Consider the following 25,123-nt stretch of genomic DNA (forward strand, 5'->3'; position numbering starts at 1 on the left):
CTGTGTGGGTTTGTGACTGCTGTGGTTTCTCCTGGGAGGTGAGCTGCAGCCCAGCATCGTCTGGTCCCAGCAGCGGTAGCTGCCTCCCCTACGCGGTGGAGCTCCTGGGGAGAGCCGGGACGAACCTTGGGGGTCATCTGACCCTTCCTCCCTGCTCATGATGTGAACAGGGCAGGTGTCCTGGCTACTGCCCCTCAGCAGGTCTGAGGTGGGGCTGAGGTTGAAGCAGGGGCCTGCTTGGCCCTGTTTGCGTTTCTGTCCCCTCCCCTGGTTGTCCCCAGCTTCCTCTCACAGCACTCACTGGGTATCTGGCCCCATGTGGAAAAGGCAAGAGGCACATGGCAGCCAGTGTCCTGGTCCCTAGGAACTCATATCCGTAGAATAGGAGCTGGGCCTACCCAGGGCCACCTGGAGGGACCCAGACACTCTGGGCTGTGGCCTCACTTTCCCAATCTGCAAAACGGGCAGTCGTCCTACCAGGCAGAGTAGGTGTGAGGACGAGATGAGACCTCAGCTGGGAAGGTGCCCGGGATGGTACTTGGGCCTCCGGGACATGGGAAGGAGCTCTCTCTAAAGAGGGAAGCCACAGGCCCTGGAACCAATCCAGGAGGCTTTCTGGAGTGGGTGACTAGGAAGGTTGAAAGACTTGGAAGAGGGAGAGGCACCTGGGGCCAGGGCTTGGGGATCACAAGTCCTCAGGGCCGGCTCTCCAGCTTGACCCACGCTCCTTTTCCTGCGTGGAGGAAGCAGGGGCTTCCTTTCCACCTGTTAGTTTCAGCTAATATGCTTGGAACGTGCCATTCCCTCCTTCCCTGGCACTGGCACAAGCTGTTTCCCGGGTGAATGTCCCTCCTCCCTGCTCTGCCAGGCTCTCTCTTGGTTAGCTTTGCTCGCTTAGTTCAGTCCCATCTCCTGCAGAAAGGCCTCCACTGCTCCCAGGCCTGGCCCAGCTGGATGGGGACCCCTCCTCTGGGTTCCCCTCCATGGCTACAAGCCCTCTGGGCTCTGGGCTCTTTGGGGGCACAGTTCAGGAGCTTGGATGTGGAGCTGAACTCCTGGCAAGGACCCTGACACCCACTCATTAGCCACGGATGAGTCTGTAAACAGAGGAAGGAGTTGAGGCCTGGGCGAATTAAAAGGGGTTAATAAATCATACCTTCCTAATGGGGCTGTTGTGCAGATGAAATGAGGTGATACGTAAAGTGCTTATTCCCGGACTCGTGAGTATCAGCTGCGATAATAGTTAATGTCTCAGAGATAGACCTGGCAAGGCCTGTCGTTTCCCTAAGGGCAGGGAATAGTCTCCATGCCTGTGCTATTCCCAGTCCTCGCAGAAATGCTGTGAACTGCCAGCATCTCTCTATAGAAGAGGCAGGAGTGAGGCTCCGAGAGGGGTAGCAACTTGCCTGGGAACACACGGGCCAGGCTGGTGCTCAGGCAGCCTCCTGCCCCACCCAGTTGGCTCCTGCAGCCCATGCCAAGCTCCTGGGTGCTCAGGGATGTTCAATAAAGATCATAATCTCAGAGTCAGAATCCAGGAAGTCCTTGCAAAGAGCTGGCTCCAGGAGCTCTGTGGGTTGGGGCCAAAGTCCGTCTCCAGCTCCTGCCTGGGAGGGAGACATGCTCCCCAGCACATAACTTCCTACGAAAGTGGGGTCTCCTAGGCCAGGGCTGAGGCTGCCTGGCCTGAAAGGGCAGGACCGGAGCCAGCAAAACTGGTCCCATCAGAGATCCAGCCAGGCGTGGCCGGTGGAGTAAAAGGCAAGCTCTGGGTTTGTTTTTTTTTTTTTGAAAATGAATAGCTTTGTAATTTTGTTTGTTTTTAAATTATGAAAGCACGGCACACATGGTAATACAAAAATTCAAATAAAGAAAAACAAAAGAGGAAAACCCGGAAGCGAGACTGCTGGCCGTTGCTAGATTATTTGCTTCAGAAAGGCCGGGACTGGGGCTCTGTCAGTGGTAACTGGTAAAATCCAGAACCAAACTGCCAGAGCCACGAGAGGAACTTGGGGCTCCATCTCCCAGCCACGGAGCTGCATGGCTGCAGGGCAGCCCCATCTCTGTAATGTACATGGGCCTGGCTGCTCCCAGACCTTCAGTACATATTTGTCACTGGAAATGAAAGGCAGGTTTAGTGAGCGGCCGGTGAGAAGGTGAGCACTTTCCACAATTGCCAGATCCAATTAGGTCCCAGGGTGCCTTCCACAATGGACAGGGTCAGGCTTGTCTCTTGGCACAAAACCTCAGGTGGCAGGGATGGAAGCTGTGGGTAGGTGGCTTCCCGGAGCATTAGGCCAGGGCTAGGGAGGAAGACGTTTAGGAGGGAGGGGATTAGGAGGACTTTGCTGCCTTTGTGAGGAGAGGCTTGTCCCAGGTCGGGTTGCTCAGCCGTGGATGGGTGGGGGAAAGGCCACGCTGTATGGAAGCACTTCCTGCTGCGGCCACCAGGTGACATTGTCAACCCTGAGCAGCTTTGTGGTGGAACAGGGAGCTGGGAAGCAGGTGGCGGCAGAGGTGGAATGATGGAGTGATGACAGGCAGTGACAAGGGGCACCTCCCATATGGCCAGTGAGTGACTGTCGTGCGATGGCATTTGGCCTCCCTGGGAAGGTGGTAGAACAGGTCTCCCTAGATGTTGCCAGAGCCAGGGCTTGGGGGCTCAGAGGGGTCCAGTGTGGAGGTAGTAAGAGGCCCCTTAGCTTTTGGTAGCCCTGCTGGGGACAAGACAAAAGTGACTTTATTGCCAGCCAGTCAGGAGGGGCAGGGGTGGAGTAGCCTGTGACTGAGAGGAGGAGTCTGACATGGGGTGGGCCCTGTCTCTGCCACTCTTGGAGGCAAGGGCACAGCAGCCTCTCTGGCCTGGCTGTCTGTTTCTGATGCAGTCCCTCTGCTCAGTGGCTCAGTGGATTTGTCAGGAGAATTTCTGGGCAAAAGCTGTAACTCATTAGAGTCGCACCAGGGTGATACAACTGTCCTGCGGGTGCAGGGAGCTTTGGGCTGGCCTCCCTTCAGCAGGCCCTGCCTCCGACTCTGCCCTCTGGAATTTTATGAGCGAGCCTAACTGATGTAAGTGTGCAGATCTGCTGGTGCCAGACGTTTCACACCTTGGCACCGGCTGCCCCTTCTTTCCCATGGGCCCCTAGGGAAGACCCCATGTCCATATGCTCACAGCCACAGAGGCTGTCAGAGCAGATGCCTTACAGATGGAGACTGAGGAGACAGGTCCAGAGAGGGACAGGGGCTTGCCCAAGGGCGCACAGGAGTCTGATTGAGCCTGATCCATGACTTTTTTTTTTTTGAGACATTTTGTTGCCAGACTGGAGTCCAGTGGTGGGATCTTGGCTCACCGCAACCTTTGCCTCTTGGGTTCAAGCAATTTTCCTGCCTCAGCCTCCCAAGTAGCTGGGACTACAGGCGCATGCCACCTTGTCCAGCTAATTTTTGTATTTTTAGTAGAGATGGGGTTTCGCCATGTTGGCCAGGCTGGTCTTGAACTCCTGACCTCAGGTGATCTGCCCATCTTGGCCTCCCAAAGTGCTGGGATTACAGGTGTGAGCCACTGCGCCCAACCCTGATCCAGGATTTTCTCTGGGTGCTTTGTGGCAGTGTAGCCAAGCACTGCATCACTGCTGATGGAGTCCGAGTCCATATCAGGGCCCTGCTCAGCATTGTGCAGGCCTGGAGTCGGGGGTCGTGAGTTCAAGTCTTGGCTCTGTCAGCCTTGCTGCACGTTCATGGGCCCTTCTTTGCACCTCCCTGGACCTCAGACCCTTCATTTCTGTGTCCTGCCTGGACAGGGTGACTTCTAGCAACAGCTGTTGTTCATGGCCACCTGCCCAGATGCCTCGTGCCTCACCTGGGGCCACTGCTGGAAACTGTCTGTGTGGATCTGTGTATCTTGGTTCCAGGTGGCTGTGCACGTCGGGCTCTGTGCTACCCCATGAAGCAGAGAGCCCTCAAGGCACATGTGTCACCCAGCTACTCCTGCCATCCAGGCTGGAGGTCTGGGAGGGCAGAGTCACTCCGGAGGTCAGCTGAGTGCCCACAGCAGGACAGAGCTCCCCGGCTGGGCGAGGTTTGGGTGTCTAGCCAGGAATTGCAGGTCTGCAGTTCCTCGCGGGGCTGCCAGGGAGCTGTGTTTCTCCCTGTCCTTCTCTGCCTTGGGCTTTCCCCTCTCTTGTGACCCAGAGAAGATGGAGCCCAAGGCCATGGAACCCATTGACTCCCACTCCCCAGTCCCACCCATTCTCCCTGTCCCCCTTTCCTTGAGCCCCTGGAAGAGGCCCCGAATTGGTCAGTGTTCTCCAGAGACAGAACTGATAGGATCTATGTATCTATGTATGTGTGTGTGTATCTCTCTCTCTCATCTATTATCTATCATCTATCTATCTATCTATCTATCTATCTATCTATCTATCTATCTATCTATCTATCTATCTATCTATCTATCTATTTTTACCATTACTGTCACCCAGGCTGGAGTGCAGTGGTGTAATCACGGCTTACTGCAGCCCCGAACTCCTGGGCTCAAGCGATCTTCCCACCTCAGCCTCCCAAGTAACTGGGACCATAGGCACACACCACCACACCTGGCTAATTTTTAAACTTTTTGCATAATAAGGTCTTGCTGTATTGCCCAGGCTCATCCTGACCTCCTGGGCTCAAGCAAACCTCCTGCCTCAGCCTCCCAAAGTGCTGGGATTACAGTATAAGCCACCATGCCTGGATCGATCGATCTATCATCTATCTATCTGTCTGTCTGTCTGTCTACCTACCTGCCTACCTACCTACCTATCTACCTATCATCTATCCATTCAAAGAGGGGATTTATTAGGGGAATTGGCTCATGTGATTATGGAGGCTGTAAAGTCCCATGACAGACTGTCTGCAAGCTGGAGACCCGGGGTGGCAGTAGGGGTAGCATGGTTCAGTCTGAGTCTGAGGGCCTCAGAACCAGGGAAGTCGATGGTGGAACCCTCAGTATGGTATTGAAGGTCTGAAAGCAGATGGAGGGTAGGGGGTGCTGGTGTGGTTCCTGGAGTCCAAAGGCTGGAGTTTTGATATCCAAGGACTAGAGAAGCATGTGTACAGCTCCAAGAGAGGGAAGCAGGGGGAGAAGGAGAGAGGGATGGGAGGAGGGAGAGAGGGAGGGAAAGACAGGAGGGAGACCCTCGCCTCTGCCTTTTTGTTCTATCGGGGCCCCAGCTGACTGGATGGTGCTGGTCCACGTTGTGGGCAGGCCTTCCCCACTCAGTCCACTTACCCTCTGCCAGTCTGGAAACACCTTGACAGACACACTCCATAGCTCTTGAGGAGTTCCTGAGTCCCCTTGGCACTCAGCTCTGGCGCCCCTTGCCTTCTCCATGACGCCCACCCTGACATCTCCTTCCCATCCTGCCATCCTCTGGTGCCTTCCTGTTGCCCTCCCTGCCCGATGCCCTCGACGGACCCATCCTCGCCACCTCATCTCACCCTTGCCTTGCCTTGGGCTGCACCGGAACGGCTCCTGCTGAGACGCCATAACCTGGCTAAGTCCAGGGACGCCTGCACTCTCTTCTTGTCCCTGAACCTCTGTGACCCCTAGCAGCTAACCACTTCCAAGCCATGGCTTCAGTTACTACCCCATCCTGACTGCACCCAGGGTGACCTCAGCCACGGCCCTCTCCTGCACATCCAGTCTGCACGGCGTGGTCGCGAGTGTTCCTGGCATGTCCCCACTCCCACTCCCCCAGGGACCTGGGCGCTCTGAAGCTGAAGATGGTAGATCTTTGCAATCTTTGCAAAGAGCGTGGGTTGTTTTCTCCTGGCAAGGAGTTAGTTAACTGACCTTCTTGGGTGGGTGCAGAGTAGACCCATTCCTAAGACAAGGCTTCTGGGGGGCCACTGGAGGCTGGGGTGTTCAGTGAGGCCTCTCTGCCTCAGTGGGTTGGGACTCCCAGCCTATGCCACCTCTGGAACTCCTTGGGTGCAAAGCTCCAGAAGCTACTGTTTTCAGAACTGTCACGGGGCTCCTGCTCTAGCAAAGCTTCTCTGGGCCCCGGGCCTTTGGCAGGAGCCCCTGTACCAGCAGTGTGGGCGTCTCGGGCTCCCTGAGTGCCATTCTCTGCTCGTTCAACTCCTTGGGGGTCCCTCAGCCCCGCGCTGCAGTCCAGCAGGTGCCTGCAGGCAGGTGAGGTGACCTGGGGCTCCCTGCATCTGTTTCCTCCTTGAGTCACGCCTGTGCTGCCCGTGCTCAGCTACCTCATGCACTGCCCAGTTTTTAGTTACTTCTAGCTGGCGGCTCCCGGGCCTGTAAGCTTTGGGCCTGCTCTTGTTAAAACAAGCCAGGGCCAGGTCATTGCCCCAAGACCAGCTCTTACTCTCAGAGCACCTTTAATGACAACAGCACCAGCTCGTGCCTACTGAGCGCTGGCACCCCCCGGGCTCAGACTATCGTGCTGGCCTCCCCACAGCCTGATGGACATAGAGGAACGGCATCCCCATTTCCCAGATGGGAAGACGTAGGCTGGGGGGGCCCCTGCTGTTGGCCAGGTCATGGCTGGGGATGGGCCCCTGAGGCTTGTTGGGACCTGCCTGCACTAGGCCTCCTGCCAGATGCGCCAAGTTAGAAACAGCCCAGAGTTCACGCAGAGGGGACTTAGGGGCATGCTTGTGGGATGGGCCAGCCCAGTGGCTGTTTCTGGGCTCCCAGCGGCTCTGGAGGCCCCAGCACACCCATAGGAGACAGGACCAGCCCGTAACTGGGGCTGGGTGAGGGGCTGGCAGGGTGGGCACTGGTGTCCTTCTGTGTGCAGGTTTCTCCTCTCTGGTGGTCCAAAGTGGAGTCCCTGAAGGCAGGCTGGGGCTTGGAGGGCAGCTGAGTCCTAGGAGGTGCCGAGGAAAGCAGGAAGGGCACGGTGCTCCCTGAAGGTGGGCTGCACAGGGCGTGGGGAGGGACCCTGAGGCCGCACCACACAGGGAGAACTTAGTATCTCTGTTTAGCAGATGGGGAAAGTGAGGCTCACTCTTCAAGGTCAGGGCTGCCAGGCTCTGTCGTGGCTCTCGCTTCTGAAGGGTGCAGGAGTGGCTGATGCTTGTCTGCACCCAAGAGCTGGAGGCCTGGGCTGGCCCTCCCCAGAGCTGCTTGCTTGTGGCTCACCTGGCACAGGTGTGGCCTGCCCCTCCCTCTTGCCCCAAGGCTTGGCCTCCTTCCAAGGGGAAGCAGCAGCTGGTTGCCTGTGGAACGGGGACTGGGAGCGGGGCCGGGCTTAGGGTGGGAGTGGGGCTGGAGCTGGCCGGCCCCCAGGTAGGTTGGCTACTGCCCTGGGGGCAGGGGCGTCCCTGGGTAAGAGGGAGGCAGTGGGCAGTGGTGCCCTTGGACCTGCGGTCTCAGCCTACATCCAGGCACACAAAGGGGACTTCGCATGCGACTCCTTAGCCCTGTGCCTGGGCCAGAGCCTTCCTGAGTGGGAGCTGCCAGTAGGTCCTCCTTGCTTTGCCTGACAGGGGACATTGCTTCCCTGCCTGGGACCACTTTGCTGCGGGCGCTGGGCCCCGACCTCTGGGCTGAGGCCCCCAGTGTGCCTGAACTGAGGCATAGCCTCTGAATCGTCCCCGCTGGCCCGGACCTACTAGGTGGGAACAAGCTGGGATGAGGCCTGGCTCAGGGAGCAGCAGGGCCTGGCTGCCAGCGTGGGCTGTATGTACCTCTGCTGGAGTCCTGACTTCTGAGTCTGGCGGGATGAGGCTCGGTCGGGGGAGGGGAGCAGCAGGCCCTCGAGGGACAGGGCCTGTGTGCAGGGGCAAAGGGACCAGCGAGGTTTGCTGGCCACTCCTGCCTTCTCACCCCTTGGCCACCGCAGTGGGAAGGAGCGTGCGGAGGAGGGTGGGGTGCAACCCCACTGAGCAGGGCCTCACACCTCCCTGTCTTCCTTGCAGCTAAGTACCCGGCCATCAAGGCCCTGATGCGGCCGGACCCGCGCCTCAAGTGGGCGGTGCTGGTGCTGGTGCTGATGCAGCTGCTGGCCTGCTGGCTGGTGCGCAGGCTGGCCTGGCGCTGGCTGCTCTTCTGGGCCTACGCCTTCGGAGGCTGCGTGAACCACTCGCTGACGCTGGCCATCCACGACATCTCACACAATGCGGCCTTTGGCACGGGCTGCGCGGCGCGCAACCGCTGGCTGGCCGTGTTTGCCAATTTGCCTGTGGGTGTGCCCTATGCCGCCTCCTTCAAGAAGTACCACGTGGACCACCACCGCTACCTGGGTGGTGATGGGCTGGACGTGGACGTGCCCACGCGTCTGGAGGGCTGGTTCTTCTGCACGCCCGCCCGTAAGCTGCTCTGGCTGGTGCTGCAGCCCTTCTTCTACTCGCTGCGGCCCCTCTGCGTCCACCCCAAGGCCGTGACCCGCATGGAGGTGCTCAACACGCTGGTGCAGCTGGCGGCCGATGTGGCCATCTTTGCCCTCTGGGGGCTCAAGCCCATGGTCTACCTGCTGGCCAGCTCCCTCCTGGGCCTGGGCCTACATCCCATCTCGGGCCACTTCGTGGCCGAGCACTACATGTTCCTCAAGGGCCACGAGACCTACTCCTACTATGGGCCCCTCAACTGGATCACCTTCAACGTGGGCTACCACGTGGAGCACCACGACTTCCCCAGCATCCCGGGCTACAGCCTGCCCCTGGTATGTGGCTGGGGCGGCAGGGCTGTGGCAGGGCAGGACTGCACGGCCATCTGAGGAGGTGGAGGCCCTGGAAGGGCCTTGGGTCATACCCAGCAGCCTCTCCCTTTTTGTGCTGGTCATAGCATGGCCACTTGCACTTGTCCCCAGGGCAGGAGGAAAGGCCACACAACACAGGCGAGTCCTCTGCTGGAGGCTGAAGCATTCAGGGAAGTAGGGTCTGAGAGGCATTTCACAGTTCAGGCTGCCTGAAGCCGCCATGACACTGACGGGGTGTCTTCCTTGAAGCGGGGCGCATAGCAACACTGCATGGGGAGCATTACCCTTCCCATCTGCAGGCTCTTTCCCTGTCATTCCTTGCCATTGCCCTGTGACCCTCCAGGGGCCAGAGAGGACAGGGTGGGCCTCGCTCTTTGCAGCCCAAGGGGCTTGGCCAGAGCTGATGGGGAGTGGAAGTCCCAGGTATGGGCACCTCTGCCTCAGGAGACCGGGAGCTGGAGAATTTCTGAATGAGAAAGGAGGAAGGGGAAGGGGGAGGAGGAGCCGTCCCTCAGCCATTGCCAGTCTGCGCCTTGGTAGCCTCTGGCTGTCTGGAAAGAGCTGGAGTGACCTGCAGGCAAAGGGGGCGGGAGGAGGTGGCACTGGGGAGGTGTTCGAGCGCCTGAGTGTGCGCCTGTGTGCACCGGGGTGTGCCTGTGTCTGTGTGTGAGCATGTCTGCCCTGTGACGGTGTGTGGATGCCTGCCCACGTGTGCAGGCATTTGTATGTGTGCTTGAGCGTGCGCGCCCGTCTCTGTGTGTGTGGTTATGTGTGAGCGCTTACCCGGGTATGCAGGTGTTTGTGCATGTGTGTGTGCACCCTGGCTTGTGTGACTCTGGAATCCCTCAGACCGAATTCCAAGCCTGGGCCATGGTACTGCCATTCCGGCTGGCAGTACCAAGGCGGTGCTCTGCACCAGGCATCATCTCACTTGAACCTCACCACAGCCCAGGAAGCAGCTGCCTCCTCATCCATTGTCCCTGTTGTATACATAAGGCAGAGGTGCAGGGAGAGAGGTGCCCGCCTCAGGAGGTGACGGGGCGGGAAGGGAGAGGTGCCTGCCTCAGGAGGTGATGAGGCACAGGGAGAGAGGTGCCCATCTCAGGAGGTGACAGGGTGCAGACGGGGGAGGTGACAGGGTGCAGACGGGAGAGGTGCCCATCTCAGGAGGTGGCAGAGCAAGAATCCGGACCCAAGTTGGCGTGAGTGCCTGCTGTTAGCCACGGGCCTTTACCTCTCCTGAGCAAAGTGAGGGGCTCTGGGTGCCTGGTGCCGGCCCCGCCTCCTGTGGCCCTGCTGCCCTGGCTTTGCGGCCGGGCTCCCTGCGTCCTGAGAGCATCCTTAGGAGGTGACGGGGCGCAGAAGGGGCAGGAAGGGCATCCCTGTGGTGGAAGCTGGGCCAAGGCTGCATGCTGTTGAGCAATGGGGTGGCGTGGTGGTGGTGCAATTGCAGGTGCTGAAGCTGGGAGCACTTCCTGGAGGAGGTGGGTGGGGGTGTGTGTGTAGAACAAAGGCTGGAGGGGACAGCAGGTGCTCAAGAGGCCCTTGGAATGTGACAAGCAGTGAGGCTGGCTGAGGCCGAGGTTGGCGGGTCACAGGGCTGAGATGCATGGGCGTGACACCGTGGCTTGGCAGGACTCAGGTAGGCACTCAGCACTGTGCAGGCACCGCGGGGAGAACCCCCCCCAGCGGTGGGGTCTGCCAGACCAGAAGGTGGGGTGGGGCCAAGTGGAGTGGGGCACTGAATTCTGCAACTACCACCTGGGGCAGGCGCTCCGAGCCGAGCCTGTGGGTGCCTCTGCCATAGCGTCCTGGGCTCAGCTCAGGCCACCAGGCCCTCCAGCAGCCAGCACCAGCCTTCTGGGCACCCAGGGAATGGTAGGTGGCAGGGAGGGCCAGAAGGGTGGCCTTGTGTTTGGCTGAGCTGGACGTGGGCACCCCAGAGGCGACAGTGTGTGTGCATTACGTACACCCGTGTGTGTGTGTGTGCACGCAAACATGTCTGTACATGAGTGTGTGTGTGCACGCCCGCCACGTGTGCTCGGGTGTCTGAGTGTGCTCACGGGTGCGGCCCCGAGGAGAACCAGCCCCTCAGCCCCGCCCTCCTCTCTACAGGTGCGGAAGATGGCGCCCGAGTACTACGACCACCTGCCACAGCACCACTCGTGGGTGAAGGTGCTCTGGGATTTTGTGTTTGAGGACTCCCTGGGGCCCTACGCCAGGGTGAAGCGGGTGTACAGGCTGGCAAAGGACGGCCTGTGAGCCCGGGCTGCCTCCTGGTGGCGGTCATCGTCCCCCACCGGCCCCTTGGCCTCACGCCCCAGCACCGAGGGGCTGCATTTCCTTCCTGTACCCTGGACTGCTGCCCTTGTCCCCGAGGAGTGTCCTGGGCAGCCACACCTGGAGACAGCAGTGTGGGCTTCAGGGCTCCACCTGCACGTGGAGTTGCCCTGGACCTTCAGCGTGGCCCTCCCTGTTTGGGCCTCACCAGGTGAGACCTGGCCCTGCCCCATCGTGACCTGCATGCTCTGAGCCCACGGTCCCCACGGAGCTGACTTCTCTGGGGTGCCTGTGCCCTACATTAAACCCAGCGTTTGTTTCACAGCCCGTGGATTGTGCTCTGAGGGGGTGGTCTGGGCTTGAGCCTGGCCACAGGGAATGGGGCGCTAGGCCACCCCAATGGGTGGAGCTTGAGGCCTGAGTGCCGCTTCCTCCAGGCCAGGCCCAGGTCCTGCCACGCACTCCTGGCTCTTTGTGGGATGGTGGCTGCTGCTGGGTGGTGCTCCCTGAGGGCCTGCCACTGTGATGTGCACACACACTGAGGTGTGGACAGCAGAAAGCTCACTTTGGTCATCTGTGTGGCCCAGAATCCCCTCCTAGCAGCCCGGGGACCCCACTGCTCCCTTGCCTGGCTAAGCCCTGCAGAGGCTGGCTCCCCCACCCCCCTGAGCCCATACCACCTGCCTCGCCCACACCCCTCAGGCCTGTTCACCTCCTGCTCTCCCTACCCCCTCCTGCAGCGGGGAGCATCCCTGAGCCCAGAGGGTCTGCACCCCATACCAGCTCGGAAAAGGGGCTGGCGTGGGGTGGGTCCTGATGTCCCAGAGGTGGGCAGGCAGGAGGGGTCCCTGGGTGAGGCCCTCCCTGCCAGAGAGGGATGGAGTGGGCCCAGCCCTGCAGCTCCCACCACAGCCCTGGGGAAAGGCGGCGTCAGCCTCCACGACTTAGGAAGGGAGACTGAAGCTATACTCAGGGCTTGAAGGCCTCTCCATGAGTGGGGTGCCAGGGGCCGTCCCTGCTGACCTGGGAGATACAGGCCTCCCCCTATACCTGGGAGTGGCCCCACATGGTGCTGGGCTCCTGTGTCCCTGAGTGGGCAGCTTGCTGAGTGGCACAGGGAAGGGGCCTGAGCCCAGGACTTGTTCTGCGAAGGAAGTGCCGCTGGCCCCAGCACCAGGACTTTGAGCCGGGCAGCCCCTCCCTGTGCACACAGGCACACCCACAGGCCGAGGGGAGCCCCAGAGCACCCACTCCTCCTGCTGTGCCTGACAGGTGCCTCGTCCAGCACACTTCTGCAGACAGCGCAAAGGGACATGTCCCGGCCTCACCCACAAGCTGGAGGCTGGGCCCAGGGTCGGAGGGTGGCTCTGAAGACAGTCCTTAGAGCTCTCCTGGGGAGACTACAGGACTCCTGGCCTGGGGGGCAGCAGGGAAGCAGGAGAGAGCAGCTCTGAGCTGTGGTCTGCAGGCCCTGGGTTAAAAGTGCCACCAGACCTAAGCGAAGCCACTCAGAGAGCTGAGCCTCCTAAGGGGCAGAGCAGTCCTATTACTGTTGCTAGGGCTGCCAGGAAGCCCAAAGACATGCAGTGTGCTAGGAGCTGGCCCTTGAGATCAGCCACTGGGTCCCAGCAGGCCAGTGCTGGCTCCCTCCCGTGCCATGGCCCTCGGGAACTGCTGGGCACACTGCTCTGTGGCCGCGGGAGGTCATGTGGGAGAACTAGGGGCATGAATGGTCACAGGATCTCAAGGCCTGCCTGTTGGTGACCCTGGGTCCTTGAAGCCGAGGGTCAGAGCCTCTGTCTCTGGCTGCTGCCTCAGGGCAGGGGCCTGGGACAGCCCATTGCAGGCCAGGTGGTCCTCCCAGGAGACTGTGGGGCTGAGAAGGCAAAGCTGCCTTGCATCTGCCTGGTGCCTGCGGAGCCCCACGTCCGTCCCTGCCCCGAACAGGCTGCTCGCGGGGCCCTGCCCGTCAGAATGCACACAGAGGCCTGTGAGGTTTGGGGTGTGGGCTGCTCTTAAGCGCCATCTTTCTGGGGGTCCCATAGGGAGTTCCCTACAGACAGGACCTGAAGCCCAGCCCCAGGACACCAGCCCACCCTGCCGGGGCTTGGGAATGTTTGAGCCCAGGTTCCTGTTGAAGACTACCACCTTGCTCCTACCTACGACTCCTGGTCACCGTGGTCCCGGGCGCTTCCCTGAAAAGGGGCATCCCCAGCCTGCAGTGTGACGGATCAATGCGAGGGCCTGAGCCCGAGGGTGCAGACAGTAAACTGTTTATTACTGTGTGGACACAGACACCGTGGTGCATGACAGACAGTTTCAACACCATGAGCGCTGGGGACAGAGCTGCGCCTGGACAGCTCTGCGGTGTGCAGTGGCGCCACGCCGGGCCGGCGGTCACTGCCAGCTGAGGCGTTAACAGCGTCACCTGGGAGAAAACCTGGAAACCGTCTAATGAAGCAGGTGACTTAGGGGCATCTCTCTAGAAACCCAAAGAAATGTACCTTAAATAAGCAAATATAAAACACAAAAAAGATGAGCAGACCTGGTGTTCTGTGTCAGGTAGAATCTAAAAAACCCAGGAGTTGCACTTGGTTTCCTCACTGTAACGTGTGGTCACAGGTCAGGACGTTTCACGGCAGCGCGCCCAGGCTCCTGTGCGTGCTCCGGTGCACTAGAGTCTGGGGCTGGCTGGGCTCCTGGCTGTCCTCTGTCGCTGGATGGGCTCAACGTCTCAGCGCTGCGAGGCAGGCCCCTTACGTGGTGCTGATCCCGCTCAGCTCCTGCCTGATGGCTGCGGGACAGGGGGCGGCAGCTCAGGTGCAGCCAGGACCGTGCAGCCTGGCTCATCAGGGCCCTGCACCCCTGGTGTGGACCTGCCTGGTATCTGCCCCGCTCCATCTCCAGGGAGCCCCACCCAGGCTATGGCGCAGACCTCTGGGGTGACGACAAAAGGCTTTGGGTCTCATCTGCCATTCCTCCTGCGGTGGCCCCTGCTGTCACTGCCCTTTTAGGGGAGGACCTGGCATGGAGACAGAGGCTGATGCCCTGCCTGTGGCCTCACTGCTGCTGAGGAGTGGTGGGCACTGGAACCCTGGTGTGAGGAGCTGCTTTGTGTGGGGACGCAGGGTCTTTGTAGGCTCTGGACAGGTGGGTGTCCAGGTGCCGACGGCCCGGGACCCCTTCCCCCAACATAGTGGAGGCCGAGGCTCTGCCCTTCCAGCTCCTACAGGGGTCAGCAGGAAATCTTGGCCCTGGACCCCAGGGACCACCCTGGCTCTGCTCACTCCTCAGGAGAGGCGGGGCCTCTCTTGTCTTCTTGCCTCCTCCCCGCTTCCTCACCACCCCAAGCTAGTGCACCAACCCCCTGCCTCCCAAATTTGGGCCTTTCCCTCCTTCCTCTGGTATCCATCTCCTCCCGGACTCCCCCTCCTCTATGTCAGCTCAGGCCTCTCCCTGGATGGACCTTGTTGGGCCAAGAGCCAACAGCTAGGAGAAGGTGAGGGGTGGTGGGGGCAGGCGTCCCCCAGCAACAGGGAGCTGCTTCTCAGGGCCCCTGGCATAGCCCCTGCCTCCCCCTCCCCTGGCTCTCAGCCAGGGTGGCCTCCACCTGGGGCTGCACCACGGCAGGTGGAGAGGCTGTGGTGGGCCCTGAGTTTCTGACCCAGCTGTGCCTGAGGCCGGATGGCGCCTGGTAGTAAGGTGGTGTGACCAGTTGGCTGGGTGCCTGCCTATCGCCCAGGCTGCCTCTTTCCCCTCGTTTGTTAACTCCTTATCTCCCCAGCCCAGGCCTTTGGGGGAACTGGACAAACAGGAACTGAGTGCTCTCTGCTCAAACAAGGGTGGGCCGGCTGCAGGAGGAGGCCTGGGTCTTCGGACTCCCACCTGCCTCTTACCTCTGCCATCAGCCTCCACCCCTGTGTGCTTGTGGGACCCTTTTGCCCAGGTCACTGTGATGCCCTGGGGGCCAGACTCAGCTACACACCTAGGTGTCAGCCTTCGTCACCCTGGCTGGGGAGGCAGGTGGGGGAGCTGGCACAGGCTGTGCTGCACAGCTCTGTCCCCTGAGTCTGCCCTGCCCAGACTCCCCCTTTTCCTCTGGCTGCAGATCTGAGCCAGTGCGCTCAAAGGCTCTGGTGGAAACCAGAAGGACGGATGTGATGCATTGAGGCCCGCCCTGCTCTGGAGCTGAGGCTGCTCCCCGCCTGCGCCCCAGTCCAGGACCAGGCAGATTGTGAACGAGCTCAGGCCTGGAAGGTGTTTCTGTAGTGCTTGGTCTCCCTGTACCCCCAGGAAGGCAGAGTGGTCCCCTCAGAACCCCAACACCGGTGACTCGAGGTGGCAGTATCAAGAAGGCAACATAAACCACCAGGGGGTGAAATGACAGAAGCTCAGGTGGCTTCCACCAGACCTGGCTCTGGAACGACGCTGGGGTCTCCCCTCCATGCACTTCCCACGTGGGTCTTCCAGGAGGGTGCAAGGGTGTGAAGGTCAGATTCAGGTGTCACACCACCAGGGAGCTACAAATTCTTAGGCAAGCCACTGAGCTTTCCTGAGCCTGTTTCCTCAAGTAGAGATTGTAAGAAGAATGAAATCTCTCACAGGGCCCAGTACAGCATGGGCTTCAGCTCAAAACTGCAGGTCCCCACCCTGGGTGACAGGGACCCTCGTCCTGTGGCCCCGCCTGGGCCTCCACTCACCGTCAATGATCTCTTCCTTCACCTTGTGGAGCTCTCTGACCACCTCCTCCAGGATCTCCTGTTGGGAGAGGAGCGTCCAGGTGAAGGGACAGGCAGTGGAGACAGAAAAGCCGGCCTGGGCTGGGTTATGTCCAAAGGGTTCGGGGCCTCCTGGGCCTCTCCAGAGTTGCATCTGTCACCCTCGTCTCCTCGTGGCCCCTTCCCACGCTGAGGGGGACGGTGTGGGAGGCCTGGGAAAACCCTGCCACCACCTCCCTCAGGCAAACACCACTGAAACTAAGGGCCGCCCCGAGGCAGGCCTGAGGGAGGTGCCCAGAAAGGTTGAGGGACATCTTAATTCTGGTGATGGCAGGGGCTGGGGACGAAGGACAGGCTCGGGCACCCCCTTTCCTCCACGGCTGTTCCTTGACTGGCCTTTTGGCAGCCACGTGTGGGCCCCCAGGGCCTGCCTGGCCGTGCTGGTCAGAGACGGTCCCCAGCCTACTGGCTGCCCTCGGCCTCTGAGGGAAGGGCACAGGGCACGCTCACCTGCTTCATCCGGTCCAAGTCGAAGGCATCCAGGGCCATGTCATTCACGCTCCCAGCAGGCTTCATCCTGGGAAAGGGCGGGTGCGGTAAGTGGGAGCAGGGCCTGTGGGTGCCCTCGCTGGAGATGGGTGTGGGGGAAAGCTGGTTGTGCAGAGGCCGCGCTCAGGCCGGGCCCACCTGCTCCCCTCGCTCCAGAGGCTGCTTGCTTTGGACTCTGGCCACCTCAGACCCAGTCTCTACCTGGAGAGGTCTCCATGGATACTGTGACCATATTTCCCAACCCGAGAGCCAAGGCTGGCTAGGGTCAACAAAGAAACTGCTTTCTGATCAGAGAGCTCTTACACAGAGGTGGCAACTTAAGTGACAACATCGCACCCACCCGCTGCCTCCCTGGAAAGAAAAACAGTATCGACAGCCTCCTCCTCAGGTTGGGAGCTCATGCTCCACGTTGAGCTGGGGCTCGGGGAAGCAGCAGCGGCAGCAGGAGGTACAATGTGAAGTTGCAGAGTTGACACCAGCCTGGAGGCGCGCTCCTGACACACACCAGCAGCCCCGGTGCTGGAGCCAGCGTTCGATCTTGGCTCACTGCAACCTCTGCCTCCCAAGTTCAAGTGATTCTCCTACCTCAGCCTCCCAAGTAGCTGGGATTACAGGCATGTGCCACCAAGCCCAGCTAACTTTTGTATTTTTAGTAGAGATGGGGTTTCACCATGTTGGCCAAGCTGGTCTCGAACTCCTGACCTCACGTGATCCATCCACCTGGGCCTCCCAAAGTGCTGGGATTATGGGCGTGAGCCACTGCACCTGGCTGGTTTTGCTCTTTCGGGGTAGTTTGCATGGACCACTTCTTTGAAAAGTTTCTGAACTAAGATAACTGATTTGAATTTTATTTTTATTGATCTGAGACAGGGTCTCACTGTATCACCCAGGATGGAGTGTAGAGGCATATCATGCCTCACTGCAGCCTCAACCTCCCAGGCTCAAGTGATCCTCCCACCTTAGCCTCCCAAGTAGCTGGGACTACAGACATGTGCCCTACTTTTTAAAAATTTTATCTGTAGAGATGAGGTCTCACTGTATTGCCCAAGCTGGTCTCGAAGTCCTGGGCTCAAGTGATCCTCCCGCCTCGGCCTCCCAAACTGCTAGGATGACAGGCATGAGCGCCGTGCCGGCCTGATTTGAATGTTAATGTGTCACATATGCACCTTCCCTGGAAGATCTTGGCAAAATGCTTGTCTATCTGGTCTTTTCAACGTGACTTGGTGCTGCAAGACACACCGCTGGGACCCAAGTTCCCTCCCACATGGACAGGATGGAGGCTGGAGCCCATGGTTTCAGGGAAACGTATGTGGCATGAGCCCCTGGGTGTGACCACGGGCACAACACATTTATCTGGCAGGGCCAGCCTTGGCTGCTGAGGGGTTACGGGCACAGATGAGGACCATCTGGTGACTCTGAGGACCACTGTTGCCCACAGCCAGGGAGAATAAGGATGAAGAATGTGTGTTCCCACACCCTCCAGATGAGTTCAAGAAAGAGTTGGCCAAGCGTAGCCCTAAATAGGTCTGTAATTCTGGGTCCTGAGAGTCAAACGCATCCAGCCAGAGGACCCTGGGTCCTTCAGGCCTCTCCTGTGGGTTCCAGACCCTATTCCAGCAACAACTGCTGGGACACCTGGGCCGACTGCTCCACCTCACCAGGCCCTGGCCCTCTCCATCTGCAGCCCTAATAGCCACCCAGCGAGAAACACAGCAGGCTTCCTAAGCAACGCAACACACCAGAGGGGTGGTGGTACATGCTCCCCTTGGAGCCATCTGGAAATCAGAGAACAGATTTGTCTCAGAGCTGAAAAGAGACCCTATTCCAAGCATGAATGGCCTTGACAATGTTCCTGCCCAGTGAGCGACCCTTGGCCACTCACAACATGGCAGCCTGCCTTTGCTGCACCAGCAGGACAGGGCAGGGTCCACTGGGAGCGCTGCAGGCTTCCCCTGCTGCTGTATCTGCTCCAGGGCCCTCGCTTTGCCCACTCTGGTTGCCTTCCCCTCCCCAGCCATCATCATGGCACCCTGTGCCTCAAGCTCCCTGAGGGCCCTGCACATGAATACAATGTAAACTTCTAGCTCAGCGCTCCCTCACACCCTGCACATGAATACAATGTAAACTTCTAGCTCAGGGCTCCCTCACACCCTCTTCCTCACCCTTCCGGTTCCCCCGCCCCATGGCCTGCTGTCGTGGGAGAACTCGCGGGTGGCTGCAGGCTCAGGGCCCTGGCACTTACCCTTCCTTCTGCTTGGAAGGCTGTCCCCATGATCTCCGTACAGCAGACTCCTCCTCGTCCGGGTCAACGAAAATGCCAGCTCCCGGCAGAGGCCTGCCCCACCCCACTCCCCAAAGCACCCTGTCCCTTCCACCATGTGGCCCCGCACCCTCTCCAGAGCACCCCTCAGGACCACAGTGGCCTTGATCACGCGGTGCTCTTTGCAGGCAGGGACTGTCCCCAGCACACAGCCCGGCTGACCATAAGCCTTCGACAAACCCCAGCTGACTGCTAAGACCGCCTCATCTCTGTCCACCTGCACTGGTCTTGGCATTGCTGCCAGGGCCAGGCCAGGCTCTGCTCTGCTCGCCACCTGTTTAGCTCTGCAAGGCCAGTTTCAATGCCTCCTGCTCTGTGACAAGGGTGGTTTCCCTTCAACTTGTGGTGGCAATGGAGACATTCTTGATGCAGGTTCTAGAGGCCTACAAATTCAGGCCAAATGTGCCTCCAGATACTATGTGGCTGGCTGCCTCTGCCTTTTTGGGCAACCTCAGTTCCAAATGTTCTATCATGTTGTCATGCCAGCTTTTGACTCGGGAAATATGGTCAGCATGTCTGTGGGGAAACTGGCTCTGTGTGCTGGACGCAGAGGAAGGACTCTGGGCTGGAGGAAAGGGGCTCAGGGCCAGAGATAGGACTAGTTGAACTGCAGTGTGCGGCCCTGGCTAGTGACCACACTCCATGTCCAGCTGTTGTTTGCACAGCTGTCCCCACCACTGCCCTGTGCAGCAGGGGTTAACACACCTCACTTTGTGGGGGGGGAAAGAGAGGCTTGGAGAGGCCACCTAACTTGCCCACTGTCACACGTAGTGAGTCCAGAGCTGGGACTCCAGGTGGGCACCCTGCACTACCTCTGTGGACAGGTCACTGCCCTCCTTGGTCACTGCCCTCAGAGAGAGGAGGAGGAGCTGTCAGGACCCCAAGGTCCTGGGTCTGAAAGAACAGATCATCTTCCCAGAGCAAGCTGTTAAATGCCAGGACGTGAGACAAGGTGCAAGGGTGTTAGTCACGGGATGGGGGACAGAGGAGCCCCAAGCCCTGGGGAACATGTGAGCAGGAGGGTTGTTCGGTACCTAGAGTGAGGCTGCGACTGAAGGGGGCTCTTAGCTTCGGGGCTCTTTGCCACAGACGGGGTTCTACGGCAATGGAATGAAACAGACATGTGAATCGGCGCCAGCGCCCACCTCTGCCCCACCAGCCTCACCACTCAGGCCTTCCCGGGGCAGCTCACCTGGACAGAATCGAGGACACAGGTTTCTCCACCGAGTTGCTCCGCTCCCAGGGCTTCCGGCCAGCCTCTGTTAATTCATTTCATGGATGAAGAACCTCACAGCTGAGAGGACTCAGTAGCCACCCCAATCCCCTAAACATCCCAACAGGAAGCCCTCACCCATGCCGAGGGTGCAGAGCCCCGTGGCACAAAGGTCTGATGTGAGTCGAGCCAAAACCTGGCTCCTTGTTCTCAGTCCCCCATGGCCTAGGTCAGGTTGACCCTGACCTGTCACCTGGTTCTGAGGCCTTCACTGTGCCAGGTCTCTCTGGAACGTGAGCCTGCTGGTAAGGGACCCAGTGACCAGAGCCACAGGGTGAGGAAGCAGGACCTCCCCGGACATCCCAGCACAGCCTTGCTCCCACATGTGGTGCGGCGGCCAGGCCCCTTAGCCTGGCACCTGCTACTGAGGGGCTCCTTAGTCTGCCCCCAGTGCTGCGCCTGGCTCTGTCCCATGCTGGCTGGCTTGTCTTTTCTTTTTTAAGGTAAGTGGTATTGGGTTATATTTTGTTCTACTCCAAAAGATTTGTTGCATTTGTTGCATTAAAAAGGTTTGTTGACTTTGCAGGATGAGCAGAGGCAGAAGACAAAATCTCTAGGGGTAGTGGGGCAGCTGCCTGGCCCCGAGCTGAGCCTTGGCACCCTGCAGACCAACTGTGGGACTGAGGCAGTTTTCCACAAAGCCACCTTCTGGGACAGGCGCTGGGCCTGCAGGCACCAGACCTGGGGCTACAGACATGTCCCAGGTGTGTGGCCTTGAGCAAACCGCTTTCCACACAGATGGGAACCAGGGAGCCCACTCACTGGACTGTTGGAAGCAGCAAACAGGGCGGGGCACTGATCATGTTCATCAACCAGAGGAGGCAGACCAACATGCCAGGCAAAGTCTTTGGAGGAGAGGACATGGGGTGCAGTCTCACAGGGAGGCGACACCCAACCCCAGCATGCCCGAGAGACACACACGAACAGCTGGCAAGAGCCTCCTCTGCCCAGCTAGGGCAGCCTGACGCCCCTGCCTCTCCTCGCTATGCTCACGAGCATAGGCCTGGCACAGAGCAGGTGCTGTAAAAATGGCTGTCGAATGAACAACCCTGGGGTCTTCCTCCCACTGCGAAGCCTCATCATACTCTCCTAACTACCTCCCATCTGCCACAGCTTAGACAGACAGAAACCTGAGCCAGGGAAGGGGCTGCGTTTCGGGTGGAGCAGGATCTACTGCCATCTCCGTAATGTCAGTCATCAGCTGGTGTTTCACCGGGACACATGAGTGCTGACAATGACACTGCTTAAGAGCACTGGCCCCGGCCAGCCTCAGGAGCCCTGGACACAAACTCCCACCCTGGGTATGTGCTATCAGGCAAGTGCCTTCCCTCATGCGGGACTCAGGATCCTGGTGGGAAGGTGACGTGCAGGTCACCCTGGGGGCCCCTCAGTGGGTCTGCTCTAGCACTTCCTGTGCTCCCGCACGGGCTCCTCGGGGAGGCTCTGGAGGACCCTTAAGAACTGGGCCTCCCAGCGGCCTGGCCCTCTGCTCAGGCATACCAAAGAGGCTGGATCGGAGGGTCCTCTCAGAAGGGTCCCCCCCTCCCACTCTGAGACCTCATGCCTCAGTGGGGTCAGCGGGGGGCGCCCTCTCACCTGAGGAGTTAGGTGGCTGGCTGGCTGCTCGGGTCCCCGGAGAGGGGGAGGTACTAGGATCTTCCTAAAATGGAGAAGAAGGAAGTCTGTTTAGGAAGGCCACCTGGGGCTAGGACAGGACATCACTGGACACTTCATTAAACCTGTTTTCCAAATGTCCCCAGTGAACACACATGACTTTTATAATTAGCAAAACATTAAATATTTAAAAGTGAAAACTCAAAATCTCAGTGGGGAGTGAATCGAGCCAGTGGACAAACCTGGGGAAGGGAAGGCTGCAGGGAGCTACAGGTTCTCTGCAGGGTGATGCAGAACTTCCTTCTGCCCCTCAACACCCCCAAGCCCTGAGCCCGCCGTGGGCCGGATGCCTCCCGTGTGTCATCTCGCTGACTTCTCGTGAGCACCCCGTGGAGTGGCCTGCTCCCCCTGTGCAGCACACACACCTGCCCGTGTCATAGGTCTGTGGCAGTGCTCGAATAGTGGACATGTTCACCCAGCAGTGGAACACCTAACACTCATCATGCACGGCATGTGCGTCAGGACGATTTTTCAGTATCAAGCACGCGCCACTGATTAAGTATTAAGAGTAACCCTTCCACTGACGGAGCAGGATGCACAGCATTCCAGCTGCTGACAGGCGGCCTCCCAACCTGACGTGTCATTCCACTCCGAAGCAAAGAACCTCTGTCACCGTGGCAGAGGTCTTTGCTTTGTCTCCTCTGCTCACTACGTCCCCACACGAGAGGAGGCCTGGCACCTATGAGGAACACCCTGCGTATCTGTGTGGTGAATGAATAAGTCCTGGGGGGCTCTGGTTGAGAGGCAAAAGCAGGTGCCAGGCTGCAGGTGTTGGGATGAGGTCCTTAGGCCTCCTCATTTTAAAGACAGCTGAATAACAGATTATGTCAATCAACACACACGTGTGGGGGCCACGATGCAAGCTATATAGGGTGACATCAGAGTCACTAAAAAATTATCATCTTTTCTCGTATGTTTTTTATAAACCCTCCCTGCTTAAAAGGGAAGTTATGCTTCGACTCCAGGCTGGGAAAGAGGGGGCCGCAGCACTCCCCGGCCCTGGGCACAGAGGCTCGCATCCCTCCTCTGGCAGTCGCAGTCTGTGAGGCAGCCGTGCCTGGCGTGCCTGGGTGCAGGTTTTCAGGTGGTAGAACTGGTCCTCGGAGCAGTAACTCCATTGGCCCACGGCCAGCTCTGCCATGGCAGAGTGCCTGCCCAAGTCACCGGACTCCACATTTGGGGCTCTTTTCATCTTTCAGAGAAGCCTTCTTTCTTCTCTGTTAATGATAAACATAGTGCATGTTCACTGCAGAGAATCGGTGAAATACCGGGAAGCATAAACAAGAAAATGAGCGCCGCCCATCAGCCTCTCTCCCTCCCACTGTACTTGTTTGGTGCGTGGATCTTCTGAAGGCCCTGCTCTCTTTAGAGGCTAGTCCCGAGTGTGAGAAGGGACCTTGGCAAACAAGAACCAGCTGGAGCCAGGGGCCTATCAACAAGAGAGAAAAGATAGGGGTCTGAGGAGGAGAGTGCCATCCTTGGGGTTGAAGGTTTCAAGAATGTTCCTCTTCTAGAAGCCCCTGGGCTTTGAAATCCATTCTTAGAGCTCGAGGAGTGAGTTTCAGTTTTCAGGGGCTGGGACTGCAACATACTGGCACCTGATTAAGAAAGGCCAGCAATGTCTTCGGAGCCCCAGGCCTGTGGCTGGAACCAGGCCACAGTATTTTGATGTCTGTGATTATGCTGTGGCCTGCAATTTCAGAAATTAATGGCAAGTCAGTTGGCTAAACTCCACAGCATGTGCAAGGTACGGAAATGGTGGACGTGAGAGAAGCCCAGGCCTGGCCCTCCAAGGGCCTAAGATCTGGCAGGAGACAGTGAGCCTGCACAAGCAATCGTGCCTGTGCTGAGGGCCTGGGGAGAAGACCAGGGCTGGGATCAAGTAGTGAAGAGCTTGTGAGGCCTGGGGGTCGGGAGGCTGTTTTTTGTTGTTGTTGTTGTTTTGTTTTGTTTTTGAGACGGAGTCTTACTCTTGTTGCCCAGGCTGGAGTGCAATGGTGCGATCTCCGCTCACTGCAACCTCTGACTCCCAGGTTCAAGGAATTCTCCTGCCTCAGTCTCCCGAGTAGCTGGGATTACAGGCATGTGCCACCACACCCAGCTAATTCTATATTTTTAGCAGAGATGGCGTTTCACTATGTTGGCCAGGCTGGTCTCAAACTCCTGATCTCAGGTGATCCATCTGCCTCAGCCTCCCAAAGTGCTGGGATTATAGATGTGAAGTGTTGCGCCGGCCGGGAGGCTGTTTTTTAAGGAGTAAGGTTTATGCAGAGAAGTGCAGGCTGAATGGGAGCTGGCTAGTGGGGCAAAGGGACCCTTATGTGCCCAGGACGGGGCTGAGAGGTGCGGATCAGCTGGGAGGGCTATAGCCTCAGGGTAACACCAGCATGACCCTGACTAATGGGAGGACAGGGCAGGAAGCCTACTCTGGTCCCTGGCAGTTGTATTTCCTCTCTCATTCTGCACTGAGGTGGAACCTTTAAGGCATTTGTAGTTAAGGCTAAACTTAGCCCTGTCAGTAGCAGTCTTTTTATAGGAAAAGCTTAACACAGAGGAAAAGAGAATTAGCTGCCCTAAGTGGAAGCAGATGTTGGGAGTTCCGGCAGCCAGGCTGGCTCTGGGCTGCCTGCTAAGGACAAGAGCTAGGGCTCCAGGGCTCCTTTGCCACAGCTCACCTGAAGCTCCTGCTGGAAGAGAGGTCTTTAGAAACAGAAATAGTTTGAAAATAAAAACCTCTCTGGGCTTCTGGCAGACGTGCCCCACTGCAGTGTACTCTTGGAGTCCCAGTTCCGACGAGACCCTGGCTGGTCCGTGCTCCCTGGGGCTCCTGGGCAGGCGAAGTAGCCCTGCGGTGCAGTGCCAGGGCCCCAGGTTTCTCCCCTGTTGGGCTGCAGCTCCAAGGGTGGAGCAGTGTCTGGTCGGTGGTGCTCAGTGAGGGCAGGCCTGTCGCTGGGGCCAGGGTGGTGCAGGGCCAAGCGCTGCAGAGACCCTCCACCCCTCCTGTGAATCACCTGAAGAAGTGCCCATCCCACGCAGGTCCCAAAGGCCTCGCCTGAGATTAGAGAGCCTCCCTGCCGATGCACTGATCTCAGTGGGAAGCCTGAGGGTGGGGCAGGCTGCTTGCTCACCATTTGGCTTTCATCTTCCTTCTTCTCAGCTGGCTTGTCTGACTGGGAGGCTGCTTTTCTCCTAGGCACAGAGAAGGGGAAGATACAGATCAGCTCCTCACGTTCTCACACTGTCCCAGAACTCTTCTGCCTCCTCCCTGCCAGACCCACCCCAGCACTCAGATAAACCTGTGGGGGAAAATGACGGTGTGAAGGAGGCGGCTTGCCCAGGCCCCATCTGGTGAGGAGCCAGGCCCAGGCAAATGTCCAGGACCTCTGTGTGCTCATGGCCTGGGACATGAAACTGGTTTAGATAGAGAGGGCGAGATGCCTCTGTGTCTGTTTAGCTCTACTGGCGGCAGCTGTAGTGTCCGAGGGGTGGAGGGGAGGCGGGCGCGCTCTGTTCCCAGGACACCGAAGACCTGGCCACATGGGACAGAGAGGCACTTCTCTGGGCTGCAGTCTGTCACACAGGTCAGGACATTGGACACTTTCACCCTAAG

The 25,123-nt window shown here is 58.9% G+C and overlaps 2 protein-coding genes across 2 annotated transcripts in view; one reads left to right on the plus strand and one right to left on the minus strand.

The window, feature by feature from the left end:
- Positions 1-11,306, plus strand: part of DEGS2 (delta(4)-desaturase, sphingolipid 2) — a 21,844-nt gene extending 10,538 nt beyond the window's left edge. The window contains exons 3-4 of the mRNA XM_011991800.1: positions 7,921-8,663; positions 10,815-11,306. Of these exons, the coding sequence (XP_011847190.1) occupies positions 7,921-8,663; positions 10,815-10,961 (890 nt within the window). The 3' untranslated portion in view covers positions 10,962-11,306. The remainder of the gene's footprint in view (positions 1-7,920; positions 8,664-10,814) is intronic.
- Positions 11,307-13,236: 1,930 nt separating this feature from the next.
- The window catches only part of EVL (Enah/Vasp-like), an 85,615-nt gene continuing 73,728 nt past the window's right edge, over positions 13,237-25,123 (minus strand). The window contains exons 8-14 of the mRNA XM_011991645.1: positions 24,642-24,702; positions 21,436-21,499; positions 19,759-19,825; positions 19,601-19,663; positions 16,208-16,274; positions 15,680-15,737; positions 13,237-13,773 (exon numbers count right to left, since the gene is read on the minus strand). Coding sequence (XP_011847035.1) covers positions 13,736-13,773; positions 15,680-15,737; positions 16,208-16,274; positions 19,601-19,663; positions 19,759-19,825; positions 21,436-21,499; positions 24,642-24,702 — 418 coding nt within the window. The 3' untranslated portion in view covers positions 13,237-13,735. The remainder of the gene's footprint in view (positions 13,774-15,679; positions 15,738-16,207; positions 16,275-19,600; positions 19,664-19,758; positions 19,826-21,435; positions 21,500-24,641; positions 24,703-25,123) is intronic.

This window comes from Mandrillus leucophaeus, unplaced genomic scaffold, assembly GCF_000951045.1.
Source record: "Mandrillus leucophaeus isolate KB7577 unplaced genomic scaffold, Mleu.le_1.0 Scaffold4, whole genome shotgun sequence".
NCBI classification, from domain to species: Eukaryota; Metazoa; Chordata; class Mammalia; order Primates; family Cercopithecidae; genus Mandrillus; species Mandrillus leucophaeus.